The 26,861-nt window shown below is 34.4% G+C and overlaps 1 protein-coding gene across 2 annotated transcripts in view; it reads right to left on the bottom strand.

Annotated features, from left to right (window-relative positions):
* LOC149553194 (ATP phosphoribosyltransferase 2, chloroplastic-like) overlaps positions 1–22,032 on the bottom strand; it is a 151,458-nt gene extending 129,426 nt beyond the window's left edge. For both annotated transcript variants that reach the window (XM_089788683.1, XM_089788684.1), the window contains exon 1: positions 21,686–22,032. In XM_089788683.1, coding sequence (XP_089644809.1) covers positions 21,686–21,973 — 288 coding nt within the window. In that variant the 5' untranslated portion in view covers positions 21,974–22,032. The remainder of the gene's footprint in view (positions 1–21,685) is intronic.
* Positions 22,033–26,861: the final 4,829 nt, after the last annotated feature.

Raw genomic sequence — 26,861 nt, 5'->3', positions numbered from 1 at the left:
ATAATCAAAGGTTCCCTTTACATAACGTAGCACACGCTTCACTGCTACCCAATGATCAGCCTTATGGGCTGAATGTCATGAACCGTAAAATGTAGCTCACCGCAAAACTGAGATCAGGTCTAGTGGAAATGAGAGAGATGAGCCAACCCACTAGTTGTCTGTAAGTGGTTTCATCAACAGCAGGAGAATCAGACTTGGTTGACCACTTCAGTCCTTTCTCCATAGGCGTGGAAGCAGGTTTACAATTCTGCATTTGAAACCTTTCAAGAAAGTTGCTGGCATACTTAGACTGAGAAATAAAAATACTACCACCACTGTACCAAACCTCAACACCTAAACAATAATGAAGAAGCCTAAGATCTGTCATACCAAAATCCTTGCAAGGGTCTTGTTTGATTTTTGCAGTCAAATGTGTTGAACTGCCAATAATAATCAACTCATTCACATAGACAACAAGAAAGAGAACACCAGAGTATTTGATATACAAATTATTGTCAGAAGGACCACACTAAAAACCATGAGCAACCATGTACTAATCAATCTTGATGTACTACCTTGAGGGGTTTGTTTGAGTCCATAGAGTGCTTTGTGGAGATGACATAGTTGGTTGTCTTTGCCAACAACCTTGAAACCAGATGGTTGTGTCATGTAGACTTCTGCATGCAACTCACCGTTGAGGAAGGCACTCTTAATATCCATCTGATGGACTTCCCGTCCAAACTAAGCTACAATGGTGAGAAGAAAACAAATTGTACTCATCTTGGCTGTAGGAGTTAAAGTCTCCACATAGTCAAGCCCTCCCACTATGTGAACCCTTGAGCAACTAATTTGGCCTTTCATTTATCTAAGGTACTGTTACATCCCAATTTTTGACCTAATTTAAAATATAGCCGTTGAGGTTCACATGGAGTCAATTGACAGTTAAATTTGTTATAATCCTACGAAATGGTAAAATGGTTAGTAATTATAATTTCATGCGAAGATAACATGTTAGTTAATTGTTTATCACGAATTCATGGAATTGAAAAGGTGGTTAGCCATTATGATTATTTATGATTAAATAACTTGTTATAATAATATGATTTAACTGCGAAAAATTTCCTTGTAGGAAGCATGTTGAAGGGATGGAAGCATTGTCAGAAAAGAATTGGGCATAGGAGCATCACCATCACTGGGCAAATGGGTATGAATCATAAATCACCATGGTTGAGGACCTAACAACCTGAACATCAAAATACAATCGATGGAACCGCATGAGCTATTAAATAAACAATTTAAAATATAAAATAATTTAATTAAAATATAATATGTACCTCAAAGAATTTTGAATGATCTTTCACCATATTATTTTGATATATGTTCACCGACAACAATATATACCTCTGTACATACACATAGATATAAATTAAAGTGACACCATAATATTATTTTCGTTATAATAAAATGATGCCACCTCACCAATATATCTACGTGTATGTAGATAGACACAAACCATATTATTTTTCAAATTATCCTCCAAATCTTCTTTCATCCTTTTATTCTTTTCTTGCTTATAACCGATTGAACACTTGGCACATTTATTTGGCGTCCAAGAGCCAAGATATTCCTTCTATGTTACAGCTTCTTAGAAGCCAAGGAGACACGTTACCTTTTGTTTTTAAGAAGTCGAGAGAGAGGTGAGGAGACATTATTATTATTTTCCAAGCACCCGACTTCCTTGATATAATATTCGACTTTTGTATTCATCACCCATCTTCTTCCATATTACAAACCACATATTTCATAGCACTGATAACTCTCATGTTATCAATTGTAATCATTGCATTGTTCCTTTCCATAATTTCTTTATACTTTTATTCTACCAAAATCGTGAGCTATTTTCATACTAGGATTAGCGTTCAAGATCTTCACAATCCAAAGTGAGGCAGGTTGTTGAGCGTCCAGCAAGACCCCTTTTCTTTTCAGATTATTCCAGGTTATGTGGAGGTCCAAAATCCAAACAATACAATATGATATTCTTATTCATTTGTTACAGCAAATCCGAATTACATAGCAGTAAGCTACAACTTATATCTTGATGCAAAATATCTTGCTTGATATCATAGGTTAGACCTTCTCTAAATCAGATTTGTTTATGGCAATTAAAAGTTGAGTAACCACGTTATGAAATCATGATTTATTATGACATTGGTGATTAGAATTCAAATGATATTTTCTGCAAGTCTTTAAAAACACATTCTTCAAATCACAGATTGTGATAAGCTGGAACATATATTATTCATGAAACAGTTGAGAATCAACAAAAAGAGCTAGTTGCTCTGAGATTCAAACACCTAGGACTCACCCAGCTTTATAGCCAAGGAAAAGGGTGAAGAGGTGAGAGAAAGGAATCTGCAATAACATAAAACAGAATCAAATGTGACATAACAATGTTTATCATTTTTTTTTTTAAATGAAACATTTAATAGCTCAAGCATGATCATATTTATTGTATTCTCCTGCTGTCAAGTCAAGTGGTGTGATTAGATACCAGGATGCTCAATGACTGACAAGGTGTTCCATTTTTATTCCAAGTAGGGAGGGCCTTTCTCGTTAAAGATTGTGTGGGGATAAGTTATGGTCTAAGGTTGGGTGGTTAAGCCCCTAACAATGTTTCCCCTCTCCACAAGATGTCGGACGTGCATCAGATAAAGATAAGCTATGCATTCAAACGTTTGTCAAAAAACAGGTATTTTTACTTTTATGATGTATATTCAAGTAGAAAGAAAGATTAATTGAGTTGTATTATTGTTATAGTTATTTCTTTAAATGAAAGCAACTCTTATCGTCAATATAATTGACAACCAGTTAGATTGGTTGATCTTCTAACTGAACGTGAAATATATTTATTTGCGAGAGATAGATTTATTTGATGGATTGTTATTTGTCTTTCATTTATAAGAATAATGATTATGAGCATATCTTCTGAACTTATGTTATTGCCATAGTTAAACAATTGGAAGGAAAGGAATGATACTGTGGTATTGACGCCCCAAATGATACAACAATATCTGATGCCCTAAATGATACAGTGGTATTTGAAGCCTAAATGATACAATGGTATCCGATGCCCTAAATGATCCAATGGTAATTGATGCCCTAAATGATACAGTGGTACCTAAAGCCCTAAATGATCCAATGGTAATTGATGCCCTACTTGATATAGTAGTATGTGATGCCCTAAATGATATAGTGGTATTTGATGGTAATCGTCATTTGATATTGATCCTAAGTGATATTTGTGGACTAATCTGGGTGATTGCAGAAGCATCCCTACATTGATTTTCGGTTTGAATTCCATGGTATGTAGATTTTAATTTCCATAGTAAATTCATTGATAGTGTTTTCAAATGTTAGTTATGAGTTTTCCGTTTAAGTATTTGTAACTGTTAATCTCATTCACATGAACATAACTGATATAACTGTCTTCCTATGAAAATGAAGTAATAATTGTATTTCTTTGATATGTTAATTTTTAATTAAGACTCGGGAAAAGTGGTTATTACATATGGTATCAGAGCGTTGGGTTCAACGCTAAAACCTTGGGCCCAACACTGTTTTTGAGAAACTGAGAATGTGATGTTGAAGAAGATTTATTTTACATAATTGGATATTACAATCAAACTTGAAAAACACACCGGAAAATCATCCAGAAAAGCCGGAAAGGGCTGAGATGATGGTGTGGTGCATATGAAATGGACAGATGGATAAACTGCAATATCATAAAGATGAAACAGAACTAAGAACATGACATGATTGGCAAGTCGAGCAATGGTGATCAGGTTGTTCATTTGCCCATTTAAATCCTTGGCCAAGGTAGATTAAAGGCATGCTTGCCTAAAATGGATCACTAAGAGGTCGATGGTGCCAACTAACAGAATGATGAGTTGGTGGAAGTGTATCCTCAACTTTCACTATTACTGAGTGGACACTCTAACACCAGGATGTCGGATGGCAGGTCCAAAATGGTACATGTGCCTTATCCCAGGAGGGAGGCCCATTCTTAGTAGAGAATGAGAAGATTAAATTGGGTCCAAATGCTGAGGCTTGCACAATACAAACCAGCTGCTATAACCTTGATGAGATGTTATCAAAACCTTAATGATGGCTGGATATTTCTTTTCAGTTGAACGTTCCCAGCATTTACTTTATGCAATTATATTCCTGTTCATATGAAATGGTAGTAATATTTTGTTATCTATTTTGAACTTGAACTAAAGGAAAAACAAAATTGTGAACCATGATTTTGAATAACAATCCTTTCTGATGTTGATTAAATGACAAGGTCATTTTGTGCTCCAGTATGGAGTAAACACACTTGCAGAATTGAAACTATCAATGCTTATCTATAGATGTAAACTTTTGTTTGACTTGAGTTTTTCCTTGAAATAATTACACAAACAAGATGGGCATGAAAGCCTAGGTCACACAAATGGAAAAGATAAACTTCCAAATATTTACAGGTGAATGATGAGTTACTCGATAAGAACCCTATGTAAATTTGTTCCTGATGCTTATGGAAATACCAAGACATACTGAGTTGTTTATATTGTTTAGAGATGAAGTATATTTCTATCATGGGATGATTATTCTGATGAAATGTTATTGTGATAAGATGAGCATGAAGACCGAAGTTACATAAATGGGAAAACATGGATCCACTAACCTTTTTCAGGTGATCTATGAAAGATGATTTATTCATTAAACAAGTACCATATGCCAGACGATATGTGTGAGTGATTAAAATTATGTGATCAAGTTATGATCTAGAACATGTTAGTTGAGGAATTGCAAATTTTGAATACTTATCTTACTCTCCATTATTGAACATTGAAAAATTCTCTTGTGAGATATTAATATGAGGATTGAACTAAAGATATTCTGAGTGTCTACATGAGTATGACAAGAATATGAAATAGAATATCCTACAACATAATCAACTCAAGTGATGCTGAGTTGACCACAAGTACGGTAAAGTGAACTTAGGTGAGTATGTGTTTAATTTTATGATATCATGCAAATATCTTTTTGGAAACATTGAAGTAAAAATAGACCTTGAGTTTGAATCATGATTTAGATTTTGATCCAATTTTGAAAAGAAATAATATCATGATACTATATATACATCTTGTATTTGGAATATTCTTTTAGTGTCTAAAATTGTAGAGTTCATTGAGGACAATGAAACACAAAGGGGAATGGTACGATATATTCCAATTTTAAATGCTCCTTTATAATGGTTGTCACAATTTCAAGTTCATCAAGGAAGATGAAACACAAGGGGAATGGTATGTTACATCCCAATTTTTGACCTAATTTAAAATATAGTCATTGAGGTTCACATGAAGTCAGTTGACAGTTAAATTTGTTATAATCCTGCGAAATGGTAAGATAGTTAGTCGTTATAATATCATGCAAAGATAACATGCTAGTTGATTGTTTATCACGAATTCATGGAATTAAAAAGGTGGTTAGCCGTTATGATTATTTATGATTAAATAACTTGTTATGGATATATGATTTAACTATGGAGAATTTTCTTGTAGGAAGCACATCAAAGGGGTGGAAGCATTTTCAAAAAAGAATTGGGCACAAGAGCATCACCATCATTGGGCAAATGGGTATGAATCGTGAATAACCATGGTTGAGGACCTAGCGACATAAACATTAGGATACAATCCATGGAGTTGCATGAGCTATTAAATAAACAATTTAAAACATAAAATAATTTAATTAAAATATAATACGTACCTCAAAGGATTTTGAATGATCTTTCACCATATTATTTTAATATACATTCACCGACAACAATATATACCTATGTACATACACATAGATATAAATTAAAGTGACCATAATATTATTTTCTTTATAATAAAATGATGCCAGTTCACCAAATAGCTACGTGTACGTAGATAGATACAAACCATAATATTTTTCAAATTATAACCTTCAAATCTTCTTCCATCCTTTTATTCTTTTCTTGCTTATAACCAATTGAACACTTGGCACATTTATTTGGCGTCCAAGAGCCAATATATTCCTTTTATGTTACGGCTTCTTGGAAGCCAAGGAGACACATTACCTTTTGTTTTTAAGAAGTCGAGAGAGAGGTGGGGAGACATTATTAGTATTTTCCAAGCACCCAACTTCCTTGATATAACATCCGACTTCTGTATTCATCATCCGTCTTCATCCATATTATGGACCACATATTTCATCACACCAATAACTTTGTTGTTATCAATAGTAATCATTGCATTGTTCCTTTCATTGATTTCTTTATACTGTTATTCTGCTGAAATCGTGCGCTATTTTCATACTGGGATTAGCGCTCAAGATCTTCACAATTGAAAGTGAGGCAGGTTGTTGAGCATCCAGTAAGACCCCTTTTTTCAGATTATTCCAAGTTATGTGGAGGTCCAAAATCCAAACAATACAATATGATATTCTTATTCATTTGTTACAGCAAATCCGAATTACATAGCAGTAAGCTACAGCTAATATCTTGATGCAAAATATCTTGCTTGATATCATAGGTTAGACCTTCTCTAAATTAGATTTGTTCATGGCAATTAAAAGCCAAGTAACCATGTTATGAAATCATTATTTATTATGGCATTGGTGATTAGAATTCAAATGATATTTTCTGAAGTCTTTAAGAACACATTCTTCAAATCACAGACTATGATAAGCTGGAACATATATTATTCATGAAACAGTTGAGAATCAACAAAAAGAGTCGATTGCTCTGAGCTACAATGGTGAGAAGAAGACAAATTGTACTCATCTTGGCTGTAGGAGTTAAAGTCTCCTCATAATCAAGCCCTCCCGCTATGTGAACCCTCGAGCAACTAATTTGGCCTTGCATTTATCTAAGGTACCATTTGCATGATACTTGACCTTATACACCCATTTACAGCTAATGAGCTTCTTCCCTAGAGGGAAATCAAAGAGAACCCAAGTGTAGTTCTTCATAAAACTCTGGTATTCCACATCCATAGCTTGTTCCCACTTTGGAATCCTTTTTGCCTCTTTAAATGTCTACGGCTCATAAATACTATAAGGCTAGTCATAGAAGCAAAGTTAAATGTATCTTGTTGCTTGCCCTTATTTCTAGGAGATCTATCATCAATGAGCTCATCAAGACAAAGACCATTGATGGTCTTAGCCCACCATTTAGGGTAGCGAATAGATGTGCCAACATCAAATGTAGTAGTAACCACTGGAGTTGGAGGAAGAGGATCAAGAACAAGTGGAAGATTAGCATCATCCAAAGGAAACTCAAGTAGTGCATCATCAAATATAGAATCTACATCATCCCTCCCATCAAATGAACCGGATTGAAGACAGACACCCAAATAAGAAGCCTTCAAAGGTTGATCCTCAGAATTATGCTCAGACAAGTAAAGATGAAATGGTTGTCATTCTTCATCAAAGATAGCATCGCAACTGAAGATAAGACAATCAATGTCGATATCAATCAGCTGATAAGCCATATGGCTGTCATTGTATCCTATAAATATAAGCTTCATACCCTTAGAATCCAACTTGGAGTGTTGGGCATATGGAATCCATACATATGTTAAAGAGCCAAAAACCTTCAAGTGGTTGATCCTAGGTTTGCGACCAATCCAAGATTCCTCAAGAGTCTTCCCCTTAACAAAATGTTTGAGAGACCAATTAAGGAGATAGATTGCAATAAACACTTCTTTTTAAAAATATTTCTTAGGAACATTTAAGTGTTCCAACATAGACCTAGCCATTTTGTAATGGTGCGGTTGCAATGTTCTACAACATTGTTTTGTTGAGGGATGGATGGTGTAGTTAACTAACATTTTATGCCATATGTATCACAGAAAGTGGAGAAAGAAGTAGAACAAAACCCCTCCAATTATCAAACCTAAGAGATATAATAGACCAACCAAGACTCTTTCTACTAAGGCCTTTAAATTTCTAAATTACAATAAACATATCTAATTTTTGTCTAAGTACACCTACATTTTACGTCTAAAATCATCAACAAAAAGCAAGAAATACCTACACCTAGTAATGTAAAGTTTCTACAAATTTTATGTGATCATACTTTGATAATAACTTCTATATTGTTTCTTGGAGATGATCTTCCTTAAATCTGAACTTGGAGAAGAGATGTCAATATCAATCACTATTTTGAAATGTTTTTGTCTCAGCAAGTATTCGAGTTTAGGCAGAATTGCTTAAAAGAGCAGACTTGATCTATTTGTGTGTCCTTTAACTATATTCCTATCCTATATAAATATGCAACCAAAGGGCATGTCTCTCTAAGAGACATGTCCCTATCTAGGTCCCCTAATTAGTTTTCCCAGAATCAGCGCTCAAGGAACAACATCATTAGTTAGTGTATATCCTAACTAGTTAAAGACAAGTTTAGACTTATCTAATTAACCCAAGGGAGACATCGATACCTTACTAAGACAAGGCAATCATATATATAGCCTATCACAAGAAAGGCATAGAATTATTACTCTAATCCGTACGATCTGTACTATTAGACCAACACAATTGAGAAGTTACAGAATTAATACTCCCTCTTAACTTAATAATCATACTAAGAGATAACATATCTGGCATCATCAATTAAGATGAATAAGCATAGATTGATACTCTAAATCTATTTGGATTTTTCAAAGTATGTGGTGTCATGAACACATGATACTATGTCATATTAGTATACCTATGATATGACATATCACTAATACTAGTGATAACAGTATTGCAAAGAATACAATATACAGGACAAATCCGAAGAATAATTAAATTCTTCATTTATCCAAGTTGTGGCTCATTGGAACTGGCATTCCTATATCGCAACATGATCCTGAGTTAAGATCTACCAGAACACAGGATAAACTCTGGAGAATAATAAAATTCTTCCTGTATCCAAATTGTGACTCATAGACATAACAATGTCTACATCACAATGTGATCTTGAACTCATCTAGATCTGAAAGTAGATCTCTATTGTTTAGCACATTATCCAAGAGATCGTCATCTCTCATAATGTCTTTTATACAAGTGTTCATTATCTCAAAGATCATCACCTCTTAGATAATGAATACAAATGGTGGAGCCCATAACAGTCAATAGCCTGACAATAAAATTTATTTTAATAATAATTTAAAGAATACAAATGTATTACAATTTAACCATACCGTCTTTTCCTGAACTGATCTATCTTCACTCGAGATAGAGACTTGGTTAGAATATCTACTGTCTGATCTACAGTGCAAATGCATTCTAATTTTACAGTATTCTTGTCTACCATATCTCTTACATAATGGTAAGGAATTTCGATATGCTTGGACCTATCATGAAAAACTGGATTCATAAAAAGCTTGATTGAACTCTGACTATCACAATGAATAATCGTAGGATTTATGGCTTGACCCAATAATCCCACAAGTAACTTTCTAAGCCAAATTGCTTCCCGAGAGGCCATTGTTGCTGCAATGTAATCAATTTCTATGGAACTTTGTGCTACTGAAGACTACTTTCTGCATATCCATGATATCATTGCTGAGCCTAAACTGAAACAGCATCCTGCAATGCTTTTCCTGTCAGTAACACTTCCAACCCAATCTGAGTATGTGTATCCATGTAGGTCCAATTCAACTTTCTCATACTTGAGCCCAAGGTTAAGAGTGCCTTATAAGTATCTCATGATGTGTTTGACTGCAACTAGGTGAATCTCCTTTGGCTCACACATAAACTGACTTAATGCATTAACAGCATAGCAAATATCAGATCTTGTATTTACCAAGTACATAAGGGACCCAATCATCTGTCTGTAAAGAGTAGAATCTATGGAAGGTGATTCTGCTGCTACTTCCTTAAGTTTATGTAAATTAGTCTCCCTGGGAGAAGACATAGGCCTGCAATTCCACATTCCAAATCTCTTCAAGATGTCTAATGTATACTTCCCTTGATTAAGTATGATGCTATCAGAATTCTACCATACTTCCAGTCCTAGGAAGTAATAAAAGAGTCCTAAATCTTTCATCTCAAATTCTCTAACTAGATCTTTCTTGCATTGATCTATGAGATGATCATCACCTGTTCAACATACAGTATCAAAATTACCATATCATCTTTATCCCTTTTATAATATAGATTTGGATCAGCTTCATTCTTGGAAAATCCTAAGTCAGTAAGATACTTATCAATTCTTTCATGCCATGCCCTTGGAGCCTGTTTAAGCCCATAGAGAGCTTTCTTGAGCTTGCAAACAAAAATTTTAGGGTTATGAGTTTCAAATCCTTCAGGTTGCTCCAAATATATCTCTTCTGTAATCTTTCCATTCAAAAATGTTGTTTTTACATCCATCTAATGTACTTTCCATCCCTTCGATGTTGCAATAGCTAGGACTGCTCTTACGAAGGTGTATCTAGCAACAAGACCAAAGGTTTCTTCATAATCAATCCCCTCTTTTTGAGAGAATCCCCTGGCTACGAATCTGGCTTTATATTTTTCAATGCTACCATCAGCAGCATGCTTGATTTTAAATATCCACTTGGAAGAAACAACAGATTTTCCTTTAAGCCTTGGAATAATTTCCCAAACATCATTCTTCATAATGGATTGGTATTCTTCTGTCATGGCATCCTTCCAAGCCGTATGTTTAACAGCATCTAAAACATTGGTTGGTTCTGATTTAGACAAATCACAATTGTTTGTTGCATAACTAGAAAAAAATTTGGGTCTTTCACTTTCTCTGAAGGTTCCAGATGGTGCAGCAAAGTCTTGTGCTTCCTCTACTGTCTTAGTGGCCCAAAGTGGTCTTTTCCTAGATTTTAAAGTTTCTTCAAGATTGAGATTTTGAATTTCATCTTCAATTTCTTCAATGTTCTCCCTCTAAGACTCAGACTAAATATTTTCTTCAGAACTAGGTAAGGGAGAGGGATCTCCAGAACTTACGACTCTTTTGAATGCTAAATCTTCTTTAAAAATTATATCCCTACTAAGTTCAATATTTTTTTGACCAGGTATGAAAATCCTATATGCTTTAGATGTTTCACTATACCCTACAAAAATACGTTTCCTCCCAGAGGGTTCTAACTGAGTTCTCTTTTGTTTTGGAACATGTATATATATTGGGCACCCAAAAATCCTAAGATGACTTATACTAGGTTTAAACTTAGTAAAGACTTCTTCAGGAGTTTTATCTCTAAGGTAGGAATGAGGACTTTTGTTTTGAATATAGACAACAGTACAAGAGGATTCTGCCCAAAAAGAATATTCTAGATTTTGATTAAATATCATAGCTCTTGCAGCTTCTATAATTGTCCTATTCTTCCTTTCTGCTACCTCGTTTTGTTGTGGGTTATAAGGAACTGTATACTCCCTCTTAATTCATGTTTCTTTATAGAACTCTTTAAACAAATCTGAGGTATATTCCCCTCCATTATCAGTCCTAAGAGTTTTAATTTTATGTCCCGATAAGTTTTCAGTTAAGGTTTTAAATTCTTTAAATCTCTTAAGAATTTCTTTTGATTATTTACATTTTAAGAAGTAAATCCAAAATTTCCAAGAGAAGTCATCTATAAAAAGTATATAGTACCAGAATCCTCCAAGACAAGGAACATACATAGGTCCACATAAATCTGAGTGGATTAATTCCAAAACATTGTTAATTTTTCTAGTGCTATCATGAAATGGACTTTTGGTGTTCTTACCTAGAGCACATCCTTTGCATATGCTTGAATGATCTTTATTTAACTTAGGTAAACCAGTAACCATCTTCTCCATAGTCGATAAGGTTTTGAATTTAGATGTCCTAACCTTTTGTGCCATATTTCGTTTATATCAGCAACTTCATGAATTAAGGCTCGAATGGGTCAACTAGGTTCTGAATTTAATTCATACAAGTACCCCTTTCTTTAACCAATCAATTTTGCTTTCTTAAATGAGTTCTTAGCCTAGGTCATTACTTTACCGTCCATGAATGCAACATTATGTTCATCATCTTCAAGTGTTGTAATCGAGATTAGATTCTTTTTTATTCCTGCTACATCGAGTACTCCTTTGAGATGTAGAGAACTACCCGACTTTAGTTTCAAGGTGCAATTTCCAATTCCTTTGACGAAATGTGTTGAATTATCACCTATGGTGACTTCACCATTAACTTTTTATGATATAGAGTCTAGTGCTTCTTTGTATCCTATAATATGTCGATGATCCACTATCAATCACCCATGCCTTGAGGCTTCATTTGATAGAGTCGAATACAATACACGATTCTCAGGATCATAGTTATCTTCTTTCCTAGTAATGTTTGTACAGTTTACTTGCTGCTTAGAATTATTAGGGCAATTAGATCTATAGTGTCCAAATTTTTCGCATTTGAAGCATTTTATTTTGGATAGATCTTTCTTAGGTTTGTCATTCTTTTGATTACCCTTTTTTCTTCTTGAAGTACTTCTTCTTACCTTTATAGAAATTTGTGTTGAGAACATGAAGTTCTTCATTTTTCAGTTTTCAACTTTTCCCCCTTTCTTTAGTTTTCTAGATTCTTCCTGAAGACAATCTCCCTTAAGACTATTGAAGTCAAGAAGATTGTCTCTAGCACTTACTCCTTGAGCGAATGTTTCCCATGAATCTGGTAACCCATCTATAGCCATTAGTGTTAGTTCCTTGTCATTAATTATGGTTCCTATACTTGCAAGTTCATCTCTTAAACTGGCAACCCTTAGGAAGTAAGAATTCATCGATTCTCCCTTCTTTATCTGCATATGATTTAGTTGCCTTTTTAGTGCGAGGACTCTAGTTGCATTGTTGACCTCATATGCATTTAATAATGCATTCATCATATGAAATGTTGTTTGATGTTTCGTTAGCATAGGTACTATTTCATTTTTCACTCCATCTAATATGATCTGCATGGCTTTCCTATTTCCTTTACTCCAGATAGTTTTATTAGTTTCAATAGTAGGTTGTTTGGATGTTGAATCAACAAACTGTTTCACATCATTTTCTTCAAGAATCATCATGATTCTGAATTTCCAAGCATCAAAGTGTTCTTTCCCATCAAACCTGTCCTCGGGTCTGATTGTGTATGCCATTGAAGATAGAAGAATGATGCTAGATATATATCAAGTCTGATTGTTTAATTTGCAGAGCCTAGGTTTGACTACCAGAGCCCTGATAACATGTAAAGTTTCTACAAATTTTATGTGATCAGACTTTGATAATAACTTCTATATTGTTTGTTGCAGATGATCTTCCTTAAATCTGAACTTGGAGAAGAGATGTCAATATCAATTGCTATTCTGAAATGTTTTGTCTCAGCAAGTATTCGAGTTTAGGAAAAATTGCTCAAAGGAGCACACTTGATCTATTGTGTGTCCTTTAACTACATTCCTACCCTATATAAATATGCAACCAAAGGGCATGTCTCTCTAAGAGACATGTCCCTATCTAGGTTGGCCCTAATTAGTTTTCCCATAACCGGCACTCAAGGAAAAATATCATTAGTTAGTGTTTATCCTAACTAATTAAAGATAAGTTTAGACTTATCTAATTAACCCAAGGAAGACACCGATACCTTACTAAGACAAGGCAATCATATATATAGCCTATCAAAAGAAAGGCATAGAATTATTACTCTAATCCGTACGATTTGTACTGTCAGACCAGCATGATTAAGAAGTTACAAAACTACAAGTAACAGAAGGAGTATTTATTGGACCATATACATCATTGTGGGCCAACTATAGTACATCAGAGACTTGTCATGAGTCAACATCCTTGAACAACATCCAATGTTGTTTTCTAGCCTGACAAGCTTCACAAACTTGCTGATTTTGAGTTTGAACCATGTACTAAATCATCTAGAGCAAGTTGAGCAAGATAGTGAATGATCAGGTGACCATATCGTTGGTGCTAGAGACCGTTGATAATAGATGATTTTGCTATGAAGGCATGCTGAAGAGAATCGCCTGTATCCACAAGTCAATATAGACCATGATCCTCAAAGCCAAGTCCAACAACTACTATAGTGTGTGTTGCATGATCAACAATTGAACATTAGGTGCATTGAATACCACATCAAGTTGAGTAGCGACGCGATTTAACTCACTAAAAGTAAGTTTAGTTCCATGCCAAGAATGTAGTATCCTTTGAGGAAAATGGGATTCCTCCCACCAGATTCTATTTGAATGTTACCCTTATCGACAATAGTATACTCTTCACCTCCTTCAAATATAACTGAATCTAGGAAAAGGGAGAAAATTATGTAAACCAAACACGTCGGTAAGTGAAATGCAAAGAAGCGCCAAAATCTATATATCAAGCAAAAGATTTTACATGGTCAGCAAGTCTTTTAGCCATGACAGCATAAAAGGCAAACATTTGTGCTTAATGTGGTACAATAACATTGGCTTTAGGCTAAGACCCTGCCTGATTCTACTATTCAAAAGCCAATTAATTGCGACAATCCCTATGAAAATGGCCATATTTGTGACAGTAGTTACACTAAACCTTCTTCTTTGAACCATCCTAACACTGAATGGGGCCCTCTTGTTGAGATGACTAAGATTTCTAAGGTTTACCTTTATCCTTGTGAAAGGATTCAGTTGCAAAGGAATTTTCTGAGGAGGATGAGGTGGCACTACTATCAAACTGTTGTTTCCAATGCTCCTGCTGCAAACGTTTGGTGCACAACTCTGGAATTTCATATCAATATTAGTGGAAGTCATGTTGAGAATCTCTATAAAGTGGTTATAAGATTTAGGTAGACTCTTCAAGGTGATGACTACCATATCTTCTTCCTCCATTTTTCAACCAATAGCTTTGAACGGATCTCAGATGTCCTTAATTTTCGTGAGACGCCCTATAAGGACATGGATTCATCCATCATGATGGAGAACAACTCGTTCTTCAAAAAGAACACTCGGCTCTTGTTAGATGTCTCATGCAACTCCTTCAGATGCTACCACATGTCTTTTGTTGACTTTCTAAAAGGAACCTGAGGCAACTAATCGCCTATGACAGAGAGCTTGAGAAGCATAACAACTTCTTGATTTCGATCATCAAACTTGTCCTGGTTTGCTTGGACTATGGTAGGACGAGTCTTTGTGCCCAAAACAAAGATCTTTAGCATGCCCTGCTTCCAAGTGTTATAATTTTGTTGTTGAATCTCTAATTTCCTTCCAACATTAAGTTGGTCAATGATGCCATCTTGAACATTTCCTGATGCACGAAAAAATGAAAAACAAAGAAGAGGCAATAGCACAAAATCTGATACAAGAATCCCAATGCAGAAAACATAGGCATATAAATGTACAAACTTCAAAAAATAATAAAGTGGCATTGATTTCAAGAAATGATTCCCACCGACCCAAAAAATTCTGACAAAGACCTAGAAGAGATCTCAAAAGGCCCAGAAGGAATTTGAAATCACAATAAAGTTTTGGCTGGAAACGAATGCAAAGCACAAAAACTAAGGCACCCACAAAATTCAAATGACAACCCTGCTAAGCTTTCTATAAACCCAAAAGGCATTTGCAATCAGCATAATTTTTTGACTTAAAATGGAGGGTCAAACCCTAGTTGAAAATGTAGAAAACCCTGGGTGGCCATGAATAAACCAGAATGCTTGAGGGAAAAATGATCATAACCCAAGTAGAAGAGGCAAGATGGATTTGACTACAAATGAAAAGACTAAACGAACATCGGATTTGAAAATTAGGCCATCGTTTTTAGGGAAAAAACAAGCCCAAAATCTTGTAGAAAGGGTCATCTACATTAAAAATTATCAAGAACAAGTCATTTATAATAAAAAATGACCACGCAACTCCTATAAAACAACCCAAAAATGTCGTCTACTAACAAGAACAGGAAGAAAAATGCTGGAAATAGATGCCCGTGAGTAGAGGTCGACAGTCGAGCAAAAAAAAACTAGGCAAAATGATGCAGGAGCATCTTGCATGGGAAAATTATTGGAAAAAAAAAAAAATTTAAAAAAAAAAATTTTTTTTTTAAAAAAATCTAGAAGAGAGAGAAAGTGACGAAAATTAGAGGAGAAATAATAAATAAATAAATAAATAAAAAGGAGAAAAGAAAGGAAAAGAGGATTTTTATTTTCGAGGTGCATAGGTGGCATAAATAGAAAAATAAAAAAAAATAGTTGTCATTACATTAATCGAGGTGTGTAGGTGGCATCTTAGAAGCTTGTGGAAAGTTTCTTAAATCTTGCATTTAATATTTGTTGTGATCCATAAAGGAAATGTAATTTTCTAATTGGGCCACATGGTGGTGCTTAGTTGTAATTCTAGAAGGTTATGGAAGTTTTAGAAAGTTGTGGATATTGTGTAGGAGGAATTCTAGAAGGTTGTGGATAAGCCATGCATGGGGTGGTAAGTGCCTATTTAAGCAAGGCATATGAGCATTTCTAATCAAGTTTGAGAAGTAGAAGCTAGAAGGCGTGAAGACTTCAAGGTGTGAAAACTCTAAAGGTGTAGCTCTTCAAGTAGAAGTTATTGGTGAAGCTCTTGGTGTGAAGACTCTTATTTAGGATTTCTCTTATGTTGAAGAAGTCATATCATCTTGTGGGTGTTGTAAGGATTTTTCAAATATAATAAAATTATTTGTGAAGCATTTTTTTTGGTCTCCATATTGTTGCTTTCTTGATTGTGAGTGAGTAAGGGTGGTGTTGCCTTTTATCAGTGGTATCAGAGCGGGAGATCCTGAGTGTACAAGTAGATCGCCGAAGTGTGAGGCAGTTTGTACCAGGACCTTGGTTGGGCAAAGTTTATCAGAGCTGGTGGACTGCAAATCCGTTGTCCTAGACTTGTGATGTGGTTCCTGATTGTTCGTGCGAGGTGGCAGGTTGCGATCTGACTTGCAAACAATTTGGTTGTCACAAGGAGCGTGGGAAGGATTTGTTGCAAAGAGTTTACGAAGATCTTGGGAGATGGCTCCAAGAGGATTGGACCCTATGATGATTGCGAAAATCCATGATATAGTGGAGAGGAATTTTTCTAAGATGATTTCTCGGTTGGATGATAGATTGGCTAATCAAGTTAAGGAGGTTCGTGAGAGAAGATGGCATCACAAGGTTGAGGTGGAAGAGGTTGGTTTTGCTGATCAGTCTATGGAGTCTGATGCAGAACCTGTAGAGCAAATAGAGGTTGTTGCTGAGGATATTCCTAACCTTGCTAATGTTAGGATGGAGGTTGGTTTTCATGATCAATTGGTTGAATCTGACATGGAGATTATGGAGCACTTGGAGGTGGATGATCCGGTTGTTGGAGGTGAGTTATGTATTGCAGGGCATCTTGTTGTGAGCAATGAGGTTGTTGGTTTTGAGAGTTTGGCATGTATTGATGGAGATCTACATGTTGGTGCTGATATGAAGTTTGTTGTTGCTGATGCGGGGTTTGTTGCTGCTGGTGTGGATTCACTAGTTGTTGATGTGAATGGGAGTTTGTTAATGAAGCATTATGTTCAGTTTGTTCTTGTGCATGAGCTTGTTGATTGGATGGTTGAGAAGTTGGTGTGGAAGATTTGCATGGTGGTTTTGTTGTCCCTGTTGAGGTGGAAACCTTTGGTGAAGATGAAGATGGTGGTAGATCTTTCTTTTGTGGAGTCAAAGTGTGGGACACACTTTTCTATCTACCGAGGGAGTCTAATGCAGGAGCATCTTGCATGGGAAAATTATTGGAAAAAAAAAAAAATTTAAAAAAAAAAAAATCTGGAAGAGAGAGAAAGTGACGAAAATTAGAGGAGAAATAATAAATAAATAAAAAAATAAAAAGGAGAAAAGAAAGGAAAAGAGCATTTTTATTTTCGAGGTGCATAGGTGGCATAAATAGAAAAATTTAAAAAAAAGTTGTCATTACATTAATCGAGGTGTGTAGGTGGCATCTTAGAAGCTTGTGGAAAGTTTCTTAAATCTTGCATTTAATATTTGTTGTGATCCATAAAGGAAATGTAATTTTCTAATTGGGCCACATGGTGGTGCTTAGTTGTAATTCTAGAAGGTTATGGAAGTTTTAGAAGGTTGTGGATATTGTGTAGGAGGAATTCTAGAAGGTTGTGGATAAGCCATGCATGGGGTGGTAAGTGCCTATTTAAGCAAGGCATATGAGCATTTCTAATCAAGTTTGAGAAGTAGAAGCTAGAAGGCGTGAAGACTTCAAGGTGTGAAAACTCTAAAGTTGTAGCTCTTCAAGTAGAAGTTATTGGTGAAGCTCTTGGTGTGAAGACTCTTATTTAGGATTTCTCTTATGTTGAAGAAGTCATATCATCTTGTGGGTGTTGTAAGGATTTTTCAAGTATAATAAAATTATTTGTGAAGCATTTTTTTTGGTCTCTATATTGTTGCATTCTTGGTTGTGAGTTGTTAGAGTGGTGTGGCCCTCTATCACAAAAATTGGCATTGGGAGCAAAAAAATAGACTAAAAACTTTGAAGAAATCTCATCACTACTCGAAAAACGCAAAAAAATCTATGCAAAAGTAGCTGAGGGAAATCCCACACAAAGAATGAGCCCTACAAGTTGCAAAGGAACTAAGTATTTTTTTCAAAACACAAACCTAAAAAAGTTTTGAAAATTTTCATTCACAAAGGATTAAAAATAATTTTATTTTTTTTACCTATAGCTTTGATACCATATTACTAAGAAGTAATTAGTACATTATTTGATGTATTAACAAATGATCGAAGAGATCATTATAAAGAATTTACAACAGGTACAAAATAGAAAGTTTCTAATAAGAAACAGATGAACATCATAGGAATGATCTCATCTACCTAATTTACATAATATACAAAACATGACAATTAAAGTAATATAATAATATTAACCTCCCCCATTAAAGGATACTCACAAGTAAGCAGATATAGAAATTTGATTGAATGGCTTCCTCCCAAGCAAGGTGACCCAAAGTTTGACTTCAATGGTGCTTCCAAAGGCAAGCTGGGTATGGGAGGTGAAGGGTTTCTATTGTGCAACCATAAGGGTGTGTTGCTGAAAGGTGGCCTCTCTTTATAAACTCTAAAATGAACAACAGAAGTTGTAAATTTTATTGGAAGAGCTAAATTAGCTAAGTTTGTTGTGTTCGCATCTAGAGATTGATAGGGAACCAAATCAGTATAAATAGTAGCAATTTTGGATTCGCCCTCTCTATCAGCTAGGCAAGCATTGTGGTCAACCAGCACCAGAAGCTACTATTAAAATAGTTCAGTTATAGCTAGATATAACAGAACTGCAGGCTGGACTCCAGGAAAACAATTAGTTCCCCAATCGTTATTGTAGACAGATAAAATTGTCCACATACTAACCACAATCAATTTTATCCCCTTTCAATCTTATTTAAATAAAGCCAATTCATTTAATTTATCTTCTCAATATTTGTCCAATCATTACCTAAATAAATTCTAATTTATTTAATTAATTGATCATTTATCACCCTTTCCTCTGTATACCAACCTTGATTGAATAAATTCAGCATTTTTTTAATTTAAATTCACCTTTTATATCCCTACCCTCCAATATTAAATAAATACTACTTATTTAGTTCTTCCAAATTCCCTCTTAAGCCAATAGTTGACTAAAACCAACCCTCTTGCAATTCCTAAGCATACTTAAGCCATGGTAAAATTATCCATTTCCCCAAAAAATCTTATACTCAAATCCTATCCATTTAATTCTCCAAGAAAATCCTCACCCTTCATATCTCAAAAAATGAGTTTATGGACTTCTAAAAAGAGGACCTTTTATTTATACTCATCTTTAGCTCTTTTCAAGACAGTCTTGTACATCCAAATCACTTTAATCCTTGCCCTCTTCAAGGACAACAATCCTTGGGTGCCACTTGAAGGCTCATCCTCCCTCCAATTCTATCAATCGTCCTGAAACATTAATCTCTTGGATCAATCTCAGCAATTCATCAATCATCTATCCAATCTAAAAAATAGACACTCTTGGAAGCCATTTCTATAAACATCAACATTCACTGTCAAAGAGCATATTTAAAGAAGTTTCAAATTGTTTAACATTCTGGCACCCTATTATGAGGTGCATGATATTTTAGTGGGTTCCATAGGCTGCTTCAGCCTCACGGACATTATTAAAATCATTCATTCATTCATGCAAAGTCGTGCTATCAATTTCAGCAACTACATAGCATTATCTCTCAAGCACAAATCCACTGAACTACAACCATATAGGCTCATCTCTCATGCACAAATCCATTGCGGGTGACAGAATAATTGTTTTCTTTCATCTTTTGTTCAGTTCAATTTGTTAATTAGAGTGCAGTTAGAAGTAGAATCGGATTAGATTTCATTGTCTGAATCCTTGTTTTGCATTCTACATGTTGTTCATAGTTATGTGATGACAAGCCAATTCTCTATGCCAAAACTTGGCAATTTTCTCAATGTTTAATGCATTAAGTATTTTGTCAAACAGGTTGTATCAGGCTTGTTTGGAATGGTTTTTGAGTTATTTCATGAATCATAAATCGTTTTCACAGCATTAATTTTCGACACTTGCATATTGCTAGCAACATCATTAATACAAAATATTACGGCTACACATGGGCACATATAATTTCTTTCCAATCATTTACACACTTGCACCATTTGGTTCTCCATTGTTACAATTGCACCATCCATGCATGAAATCATTCTATAAGAATATTCCCATCGGCTACAGACAATTCCAGAGCTGATGAATCTTTGGGGAGAAAGCTCCCACCATAAAATATGTCGGTTAAAAATACCCTAATTTAACATCCCTGATTAGTTAAGCTATGGGCCGATTACATTTTATTATTCCCATAACTATTCTTCTCTGTATTACTTCTAGTTTGATTTCCGTTCTCATCATCTCCAGGTGAGTTTCGTGCAATTGCACTGAAATGCTGTCTAGGTCCTTCGATACCATCGGTAGATTTTTCTAACTCAGCCCTCAAACAGGCTTTAAAAGCATAAGATAGAAATATTTCAACTAGGGGACAGGGGAATGCACAGCCCAACTGACCTTCCCTCCCTCCACGCGGCACTCAAAGCAGGCCCACAAAAGTAAACCAAATGCAAACAGCTGCAGCCTCCGGTTGCGTGTCTCCTTATCGAGAAAGAACGTCACAAGTCAGCACAGGTGCCCGATCTTCAATTAAGATATGGTGGAAGGAAGGGTGTCAAAGATTGAACAGTATGAAATGGATTGGCCAAAGACTGGCAGCAATGAATGAACATATCAACAAGCGTATACCAGAGTAGGATGTATTTGTTTACTAAATTGTGAGAAATGCTCCCAAGGTTTATCTGCCCCTATGCCACAGTTGAAGCCAAAAACCCTTAGAATTAGGCACTGTACCTGTCCAGCTTCCCTTCCATGACAAGAGATACCACGGAAAGCGCACTAAAGCCAAGGCAGTATTCTGAATGGAGGAGAAGCAAAGAGATGATACGAAATGCTCAAGACTAAATCTTAGGAGGCAAAGGCAGTGGCAAATGCAGGCTCTGTGGATACAAAAGTTCGGAAGAGAGAAGCAAAGTTGGTAAAGAAGACACAAGACGCTCCGAGGATAAATTACGCATTGAAATCCACAGCGTAGTGAAAAACAGGTAATATTAAAAAAACATCTCAAATGAATAAGTACCTTGAGCAAATCGAGTGTATCGGTGGCCATGCGACCCTTGCTTGGCAAGCCGAGGCGAACCACACTGCGTTGCACCACGTTTCGGTCCACGAATCCATTCTCTGGCTGAATCGAAACGTCCCCTGAAACAGCTGTAGATTGACATCTCAGTGACTCGAATCTTAGACCTCTCAACATCCTATAAGATGTTGAGTAGGATTTATTGCTTGAGCTTAGGGACGGTATATTCGAAATAACGCAGGTAGACGAGACTACTCGAGATTGCAGAGAAGAGTGGTGGAGAGACATTGTTATTACAAAATGTTGGGGGATTCTCCAGATTTTAACGGAGCCTTATAAGGCAAATGCTCTCTGGTTTTCCGCTTCACCCGTTATATGCACTTTTCGGAAGTGGGATAGTTTGACTGAACTTGTTTAACATACTGGCTGCCACCATGTGAACGCGTAGTGGATAGATAATTATGGGAAACAAAATGGGGTGTTATTTTTCGATTTCAGTATTTTTTTTAAGAGATGTCATAAGAGGTCAAGGGGTTTTAGGTTCATACATTCTATAGTGCATCGCTTTTCTCTATTTTATAGAGAAAATATGAGAAAATCAAGGAAAAAAACTTATTTAGAACATTTCATATGGTTCTTAGAGACAATTTGTTTGTTTGTGTAAGAGAGACACTACACAGGTTGAATGAGAAATCAAAATTAAAGAGGGAATGTATAAATGCTTTGGTAGTTACATTGGTGTTAAACAAGGATGTGCATTATCTCTATTTCCTATTTTGTTTGGCTTATACATTGATAAATTAGAATTTTGGTTAGACAAGATAGATGGTGAAGGGGTTCATTTGGCACAACACATGGTGAAGCTTCTTCTATAAGTGGGTGATCTTATTATGATTTCAAAAATTGCTTAAGGGTTAAGATGTCATTTAAGGACCAGAGCACTTTTTTTATGAAGTGAAGATGCAAGCGAACATCACCAAAACAAAAGTTATGATTTTTTCTTCGATGAGGAAGGAAAAGCATATTTCCTTCCTTTTTGAAAGCAGCCCATTAGAAATTGTAATAGAATATTAATACTTGGGGATTGACTTTCATTATGGACTCGGTTGGGAGACTTGTAGAGTGATAGGGATTCAAAGAGGGTGGAAAATGTCATACCTACTTTAGAATTGATGCAAGAACATTAAGCTTTGGGAATGAAAAACCAAAAAAACTTCATTTCATTTATTGGTCGCACAAGTTGTCATTTATGGTTATGAAGTTTGGGGAGGCAACGTGACAAAATATGGTTGGAGACAGGAAGAGAGGATTCATAAACACCTAATCACAAGGAGTTTTAAAGTCAAGACATCATTGCCTTATGAAATTCTCTTAGATGAAGCGGGAAGTTTCTTGTTGGAGGCAATAGCAATAACTTGGCCAATAATTTGTTTAAAGAAACTTGGAAACATGGCTAACCAACGATGTCCCAAAACTATGATGAAAGAGGACTTGGTTCGCTAAAAGAAAGCATTGATGAAACAAAGCATAAAGTGGTTGAGAAAGTAAAACATCAAGTTACAAGAGTGCTTTAATACCAACATAGAAATAAAAATGTTCATCATAGAAAGTTTTGCACTACCATGTGGACTAATGACATGGGTCAGAATATGGCTCATTGCATCAAAGTGTTCAACCCAACCTGGGAACATGGTGATAAGGCTTACTTAGGGGTAACCATTAAAGGGAAAGATAGAGTGTTAGTGGCTCAAACTAGGATGTGTTCTCATCACCTTATATGCAAGATAGGTAGACGAAAAAGGCCCAATGAGGAATTGGGATTTGCAAATTCTATGAGACATGTACAATTAAGACTAAATGGCACTTTTCATAAAGTACATAGTATATGATGACATTTGAGCTCTATCATAAAATTAGTTTGAGGTTGAGCAACATGCAAAACTTATTCGAGGAGGATAAGATCAACCAAACTAATAGCTTGATTGTTAGGATTCACGACATGAGGTCAAAATTGGAAAATAATTTGGAGTTAGATTAAGGTTGTGATCTCATGGTCCCTTAGATTGTTTGATATCATGGATGACATTAAAATCCTTCATTCGTTCATTCAAGTTCAAATCTTACTAGGGTAAAGTATAAATTTTGGGTATGTATGCCTCATTTATAGTAGAGTTATGTGTCTTTCATAAGAGAAGTTGAGATAGTCCCATATAAATACATTTGGTTTGGTATAATAGAGTATAAAAGGACCTAATCTTTTCTTTCCTAGCACTCAATTCGACTAAATTGTGTAACTTTTGTATGAATGTGGGAAGATCTTGAGTATTAATTTAATGGTGGGAAAATTTGCGGAAGTATAATTTGTGTATGTGTTTAATTAAATTGTTATTTAATTATCCACTTATCACTATAAATTGTATAAATGTGATTATATATTAGTACATAGTGTAATTGCGTGTAAATTAAAAAATAAGATTTAGTTTGTTCTATTTATACATGTGTTTGTGTCTTATCTATTTTTTAACAATTTCTTACAAACTTTATGCTTATCACACCATCTATGATTTTTTTTAAACTATTGTGTATAGATTATATCATTTTATTACTTTTTATCATTCCTACAAATGTGTGATAAATCCTACAATCACAAATCTATTCCGTGAATTTTCAATACATATGTTCAGTTTTGATTGACTGCCTACTTCATTGTCCATTATGAATTGACCAAACATATATTTTGCATATTTTAATGCTATTTATTTATATTTTAAGGTACTCAATTGCATTTGCCATGTCTTGATTAGGATTTCATTTTTCAGTTATGGATTACATTAGAGTTTGAGTTAAAGAAATTAGGGTTTGAGTTTTCAATTAGCTAAAATCTTACATGTTAGAGTTAGAGTTAGATTAAAGGGTGGTATTTCTAGATAGATAAGGGTTTGAGTTTTTAGTTAGGATTGTTTGAGTTTTCAATTAGGATTGTAACATTAGATCTAGTTTGAGAACTTAGATTACAGTTTGAGTTTGAAGTTAGGATATAATAAATTAGGGTTTGAAAATGATTTAGAAATGTAATTTAAGGCTCACAACTAAAAAAGTGTAGAACTGACATAAAGTAAAGTTATCAAAAATATATACAATTATAGTTTGTTGTTGTCTATAATACCTCCTTGAATATAAGTTATTTGAATAAGTTGACACTTGCATCACATATACATGTCTTACAAACATACCAACCACTCGAGTTTCTAGTGGAAGCCAGGGAACGAATTATGAACTAGGATTTTTTGAGGGAAACATTGCTCATGAAAATCTCAAACAAATTATTTCTCTCATTATAGCTCCCAACATAATTTAAATATATGTATATATAGATAAGTTTTTTTTTTTTTTTAAATCTATTGTAATCCTATTAATATTTAAATTAATAAGAGAGTTTTTATCATTCTTATTGAATTTTTAAAAAAAATTCTCTTTTATTTCATTTCTAGTTAAATTTAATATTTAAAGATTAGCTAAAATATGTTGTCATTGCACCTAAAATGTGTTAATCCCTGGAAGACAACAATAATTTTCACTAAGGAACACATTTAGATAGGGAAGTATTGTTACAATTTTAGATGTATCTTATGTAATTTTTAAATAAAATTTAAAGAAATTGAAATCACATTGCAATAAATATTGTGTCATTTTAAAAATAAGTTAGATTATGTTAAAAGTACAAATAATAGCCAAAGATTAAATTTGTAGGAAGAGTGGGTCAATATTGGAAAAATGCTAGAAGAATTATAGGCCTTAGCCTAGGTAAGATCCTAATTTTCCTTACAACCATCATCAACATATAGGGGGAATGAAAGTGAAATTTAAGGAAGGATGGTCAATGTCTTTTGAAGAATCCCAGGCTAAGAACAAAACAAAGAAATACTATTGTGAAACTTGTTCTATATAAAAACATAGAAAATAGGATCTTATTAGCTACTTCTAACCAAAACAATTATAGAGTCTACGGAAAATGAAAGTCCTTGAAGATCAAAAATACTTGATATCAAAGGATATCAAAGTTGTACAACACATCAAGAGTATTGAAAGAATTGCAAGGTGTATGTGTAAGAGTTTCACATCAATATTTAAGATTATACAAGTGATGATAATTTATTGGTATAAAAAGAGTGATCACTTGGAAACATATATATTACTCCTTGAGCTCTCTTTCATATCTCCAAGTGAAATGATGAGAAATAATAGCTTTCATATAAATAATAAACTTCTCTGAGACATCAAAATCCTTGCAAAGACCTTCGAGTGTGAATAGTTTTGAGCATTATCTACTTCTACATTTGTCTTGATAGAGAAAAAATTTAGGGGAGTCAATATTATGAAAGATCTCACAGTGACTTGAAAGGTGTTAAGGATAGATATTGTCCTTCTTCCTTCTTACATTATTTGTCTTCTAAAGCTATTCTATTGTTTGGAGGGAGTAGGAAAAATATTTTGGAATCCATTAGATTACCATGGTTAATGACAAATATATTTTTGGAATGTCATGAAACATGAATCTATTTGAAGATTTTTTTGTTCATTTATATCTTACTTTTTAAATTAATTTTTTTTGTACACTTGAACGTGAAATTTTAGTTAATCTTAGGGTTGTAAAAGAGATAGCTTGTCACCTTCTCTTACAACCATTGTATGAAAAGAAAAAATCAAATGGAAAATCATTAAGAGGAGCTATATATATATATATATATATATATATATATATATATATATATATATATATATCAAAGTTGAAAAGTTAGACATTATCCATTTAATTCATGGCATATAATTTATCAACTATCCAAGACCTTTTGCAAAGTATGCTTGTTATATTCGTTAAAAATATCCAAATTTTAATTTGATGTTACTAAGGAACTTTTTCATTAATAAACTTATTGAAATATTTTAATGCAAATTTCATTTTTATCACATGTACCCAATACGTTTAGGGCTGAGTTGGTTGATTCTTTCAAGCCCATCAGCTTGTGCAACCACATCTATAAAATATTTACGAAAGTTCTCTCCTTGCATCTAATGGAAATCATCCCTTCAAAATGATCATAAAATATATAATTTAGCGAGATTTAAAATTTATCAATAATTAATATATTTGATTGATTAACATTTAAATTAAACT

The sequence above is a fragment of the Cupressus sempervirens genome, chromosome 6 (genome assembly GCF_028749045.1).
Source record: "Cupressus sempervirens isolate cs-2001-9-10 chromosome 6, ASM2874904v1, whole genome shotgun sequence".
Classification (NCBI taxonomy): Eukaryota; Viridiplantae; Streptophyta; class Pinopsida; order Cupressales; family Cupressaceae; genus Cupressus; species Cupressus sempervirens.
This window is presented reverse-complemented; position numbering and strand designations above follow the sequence as displayed.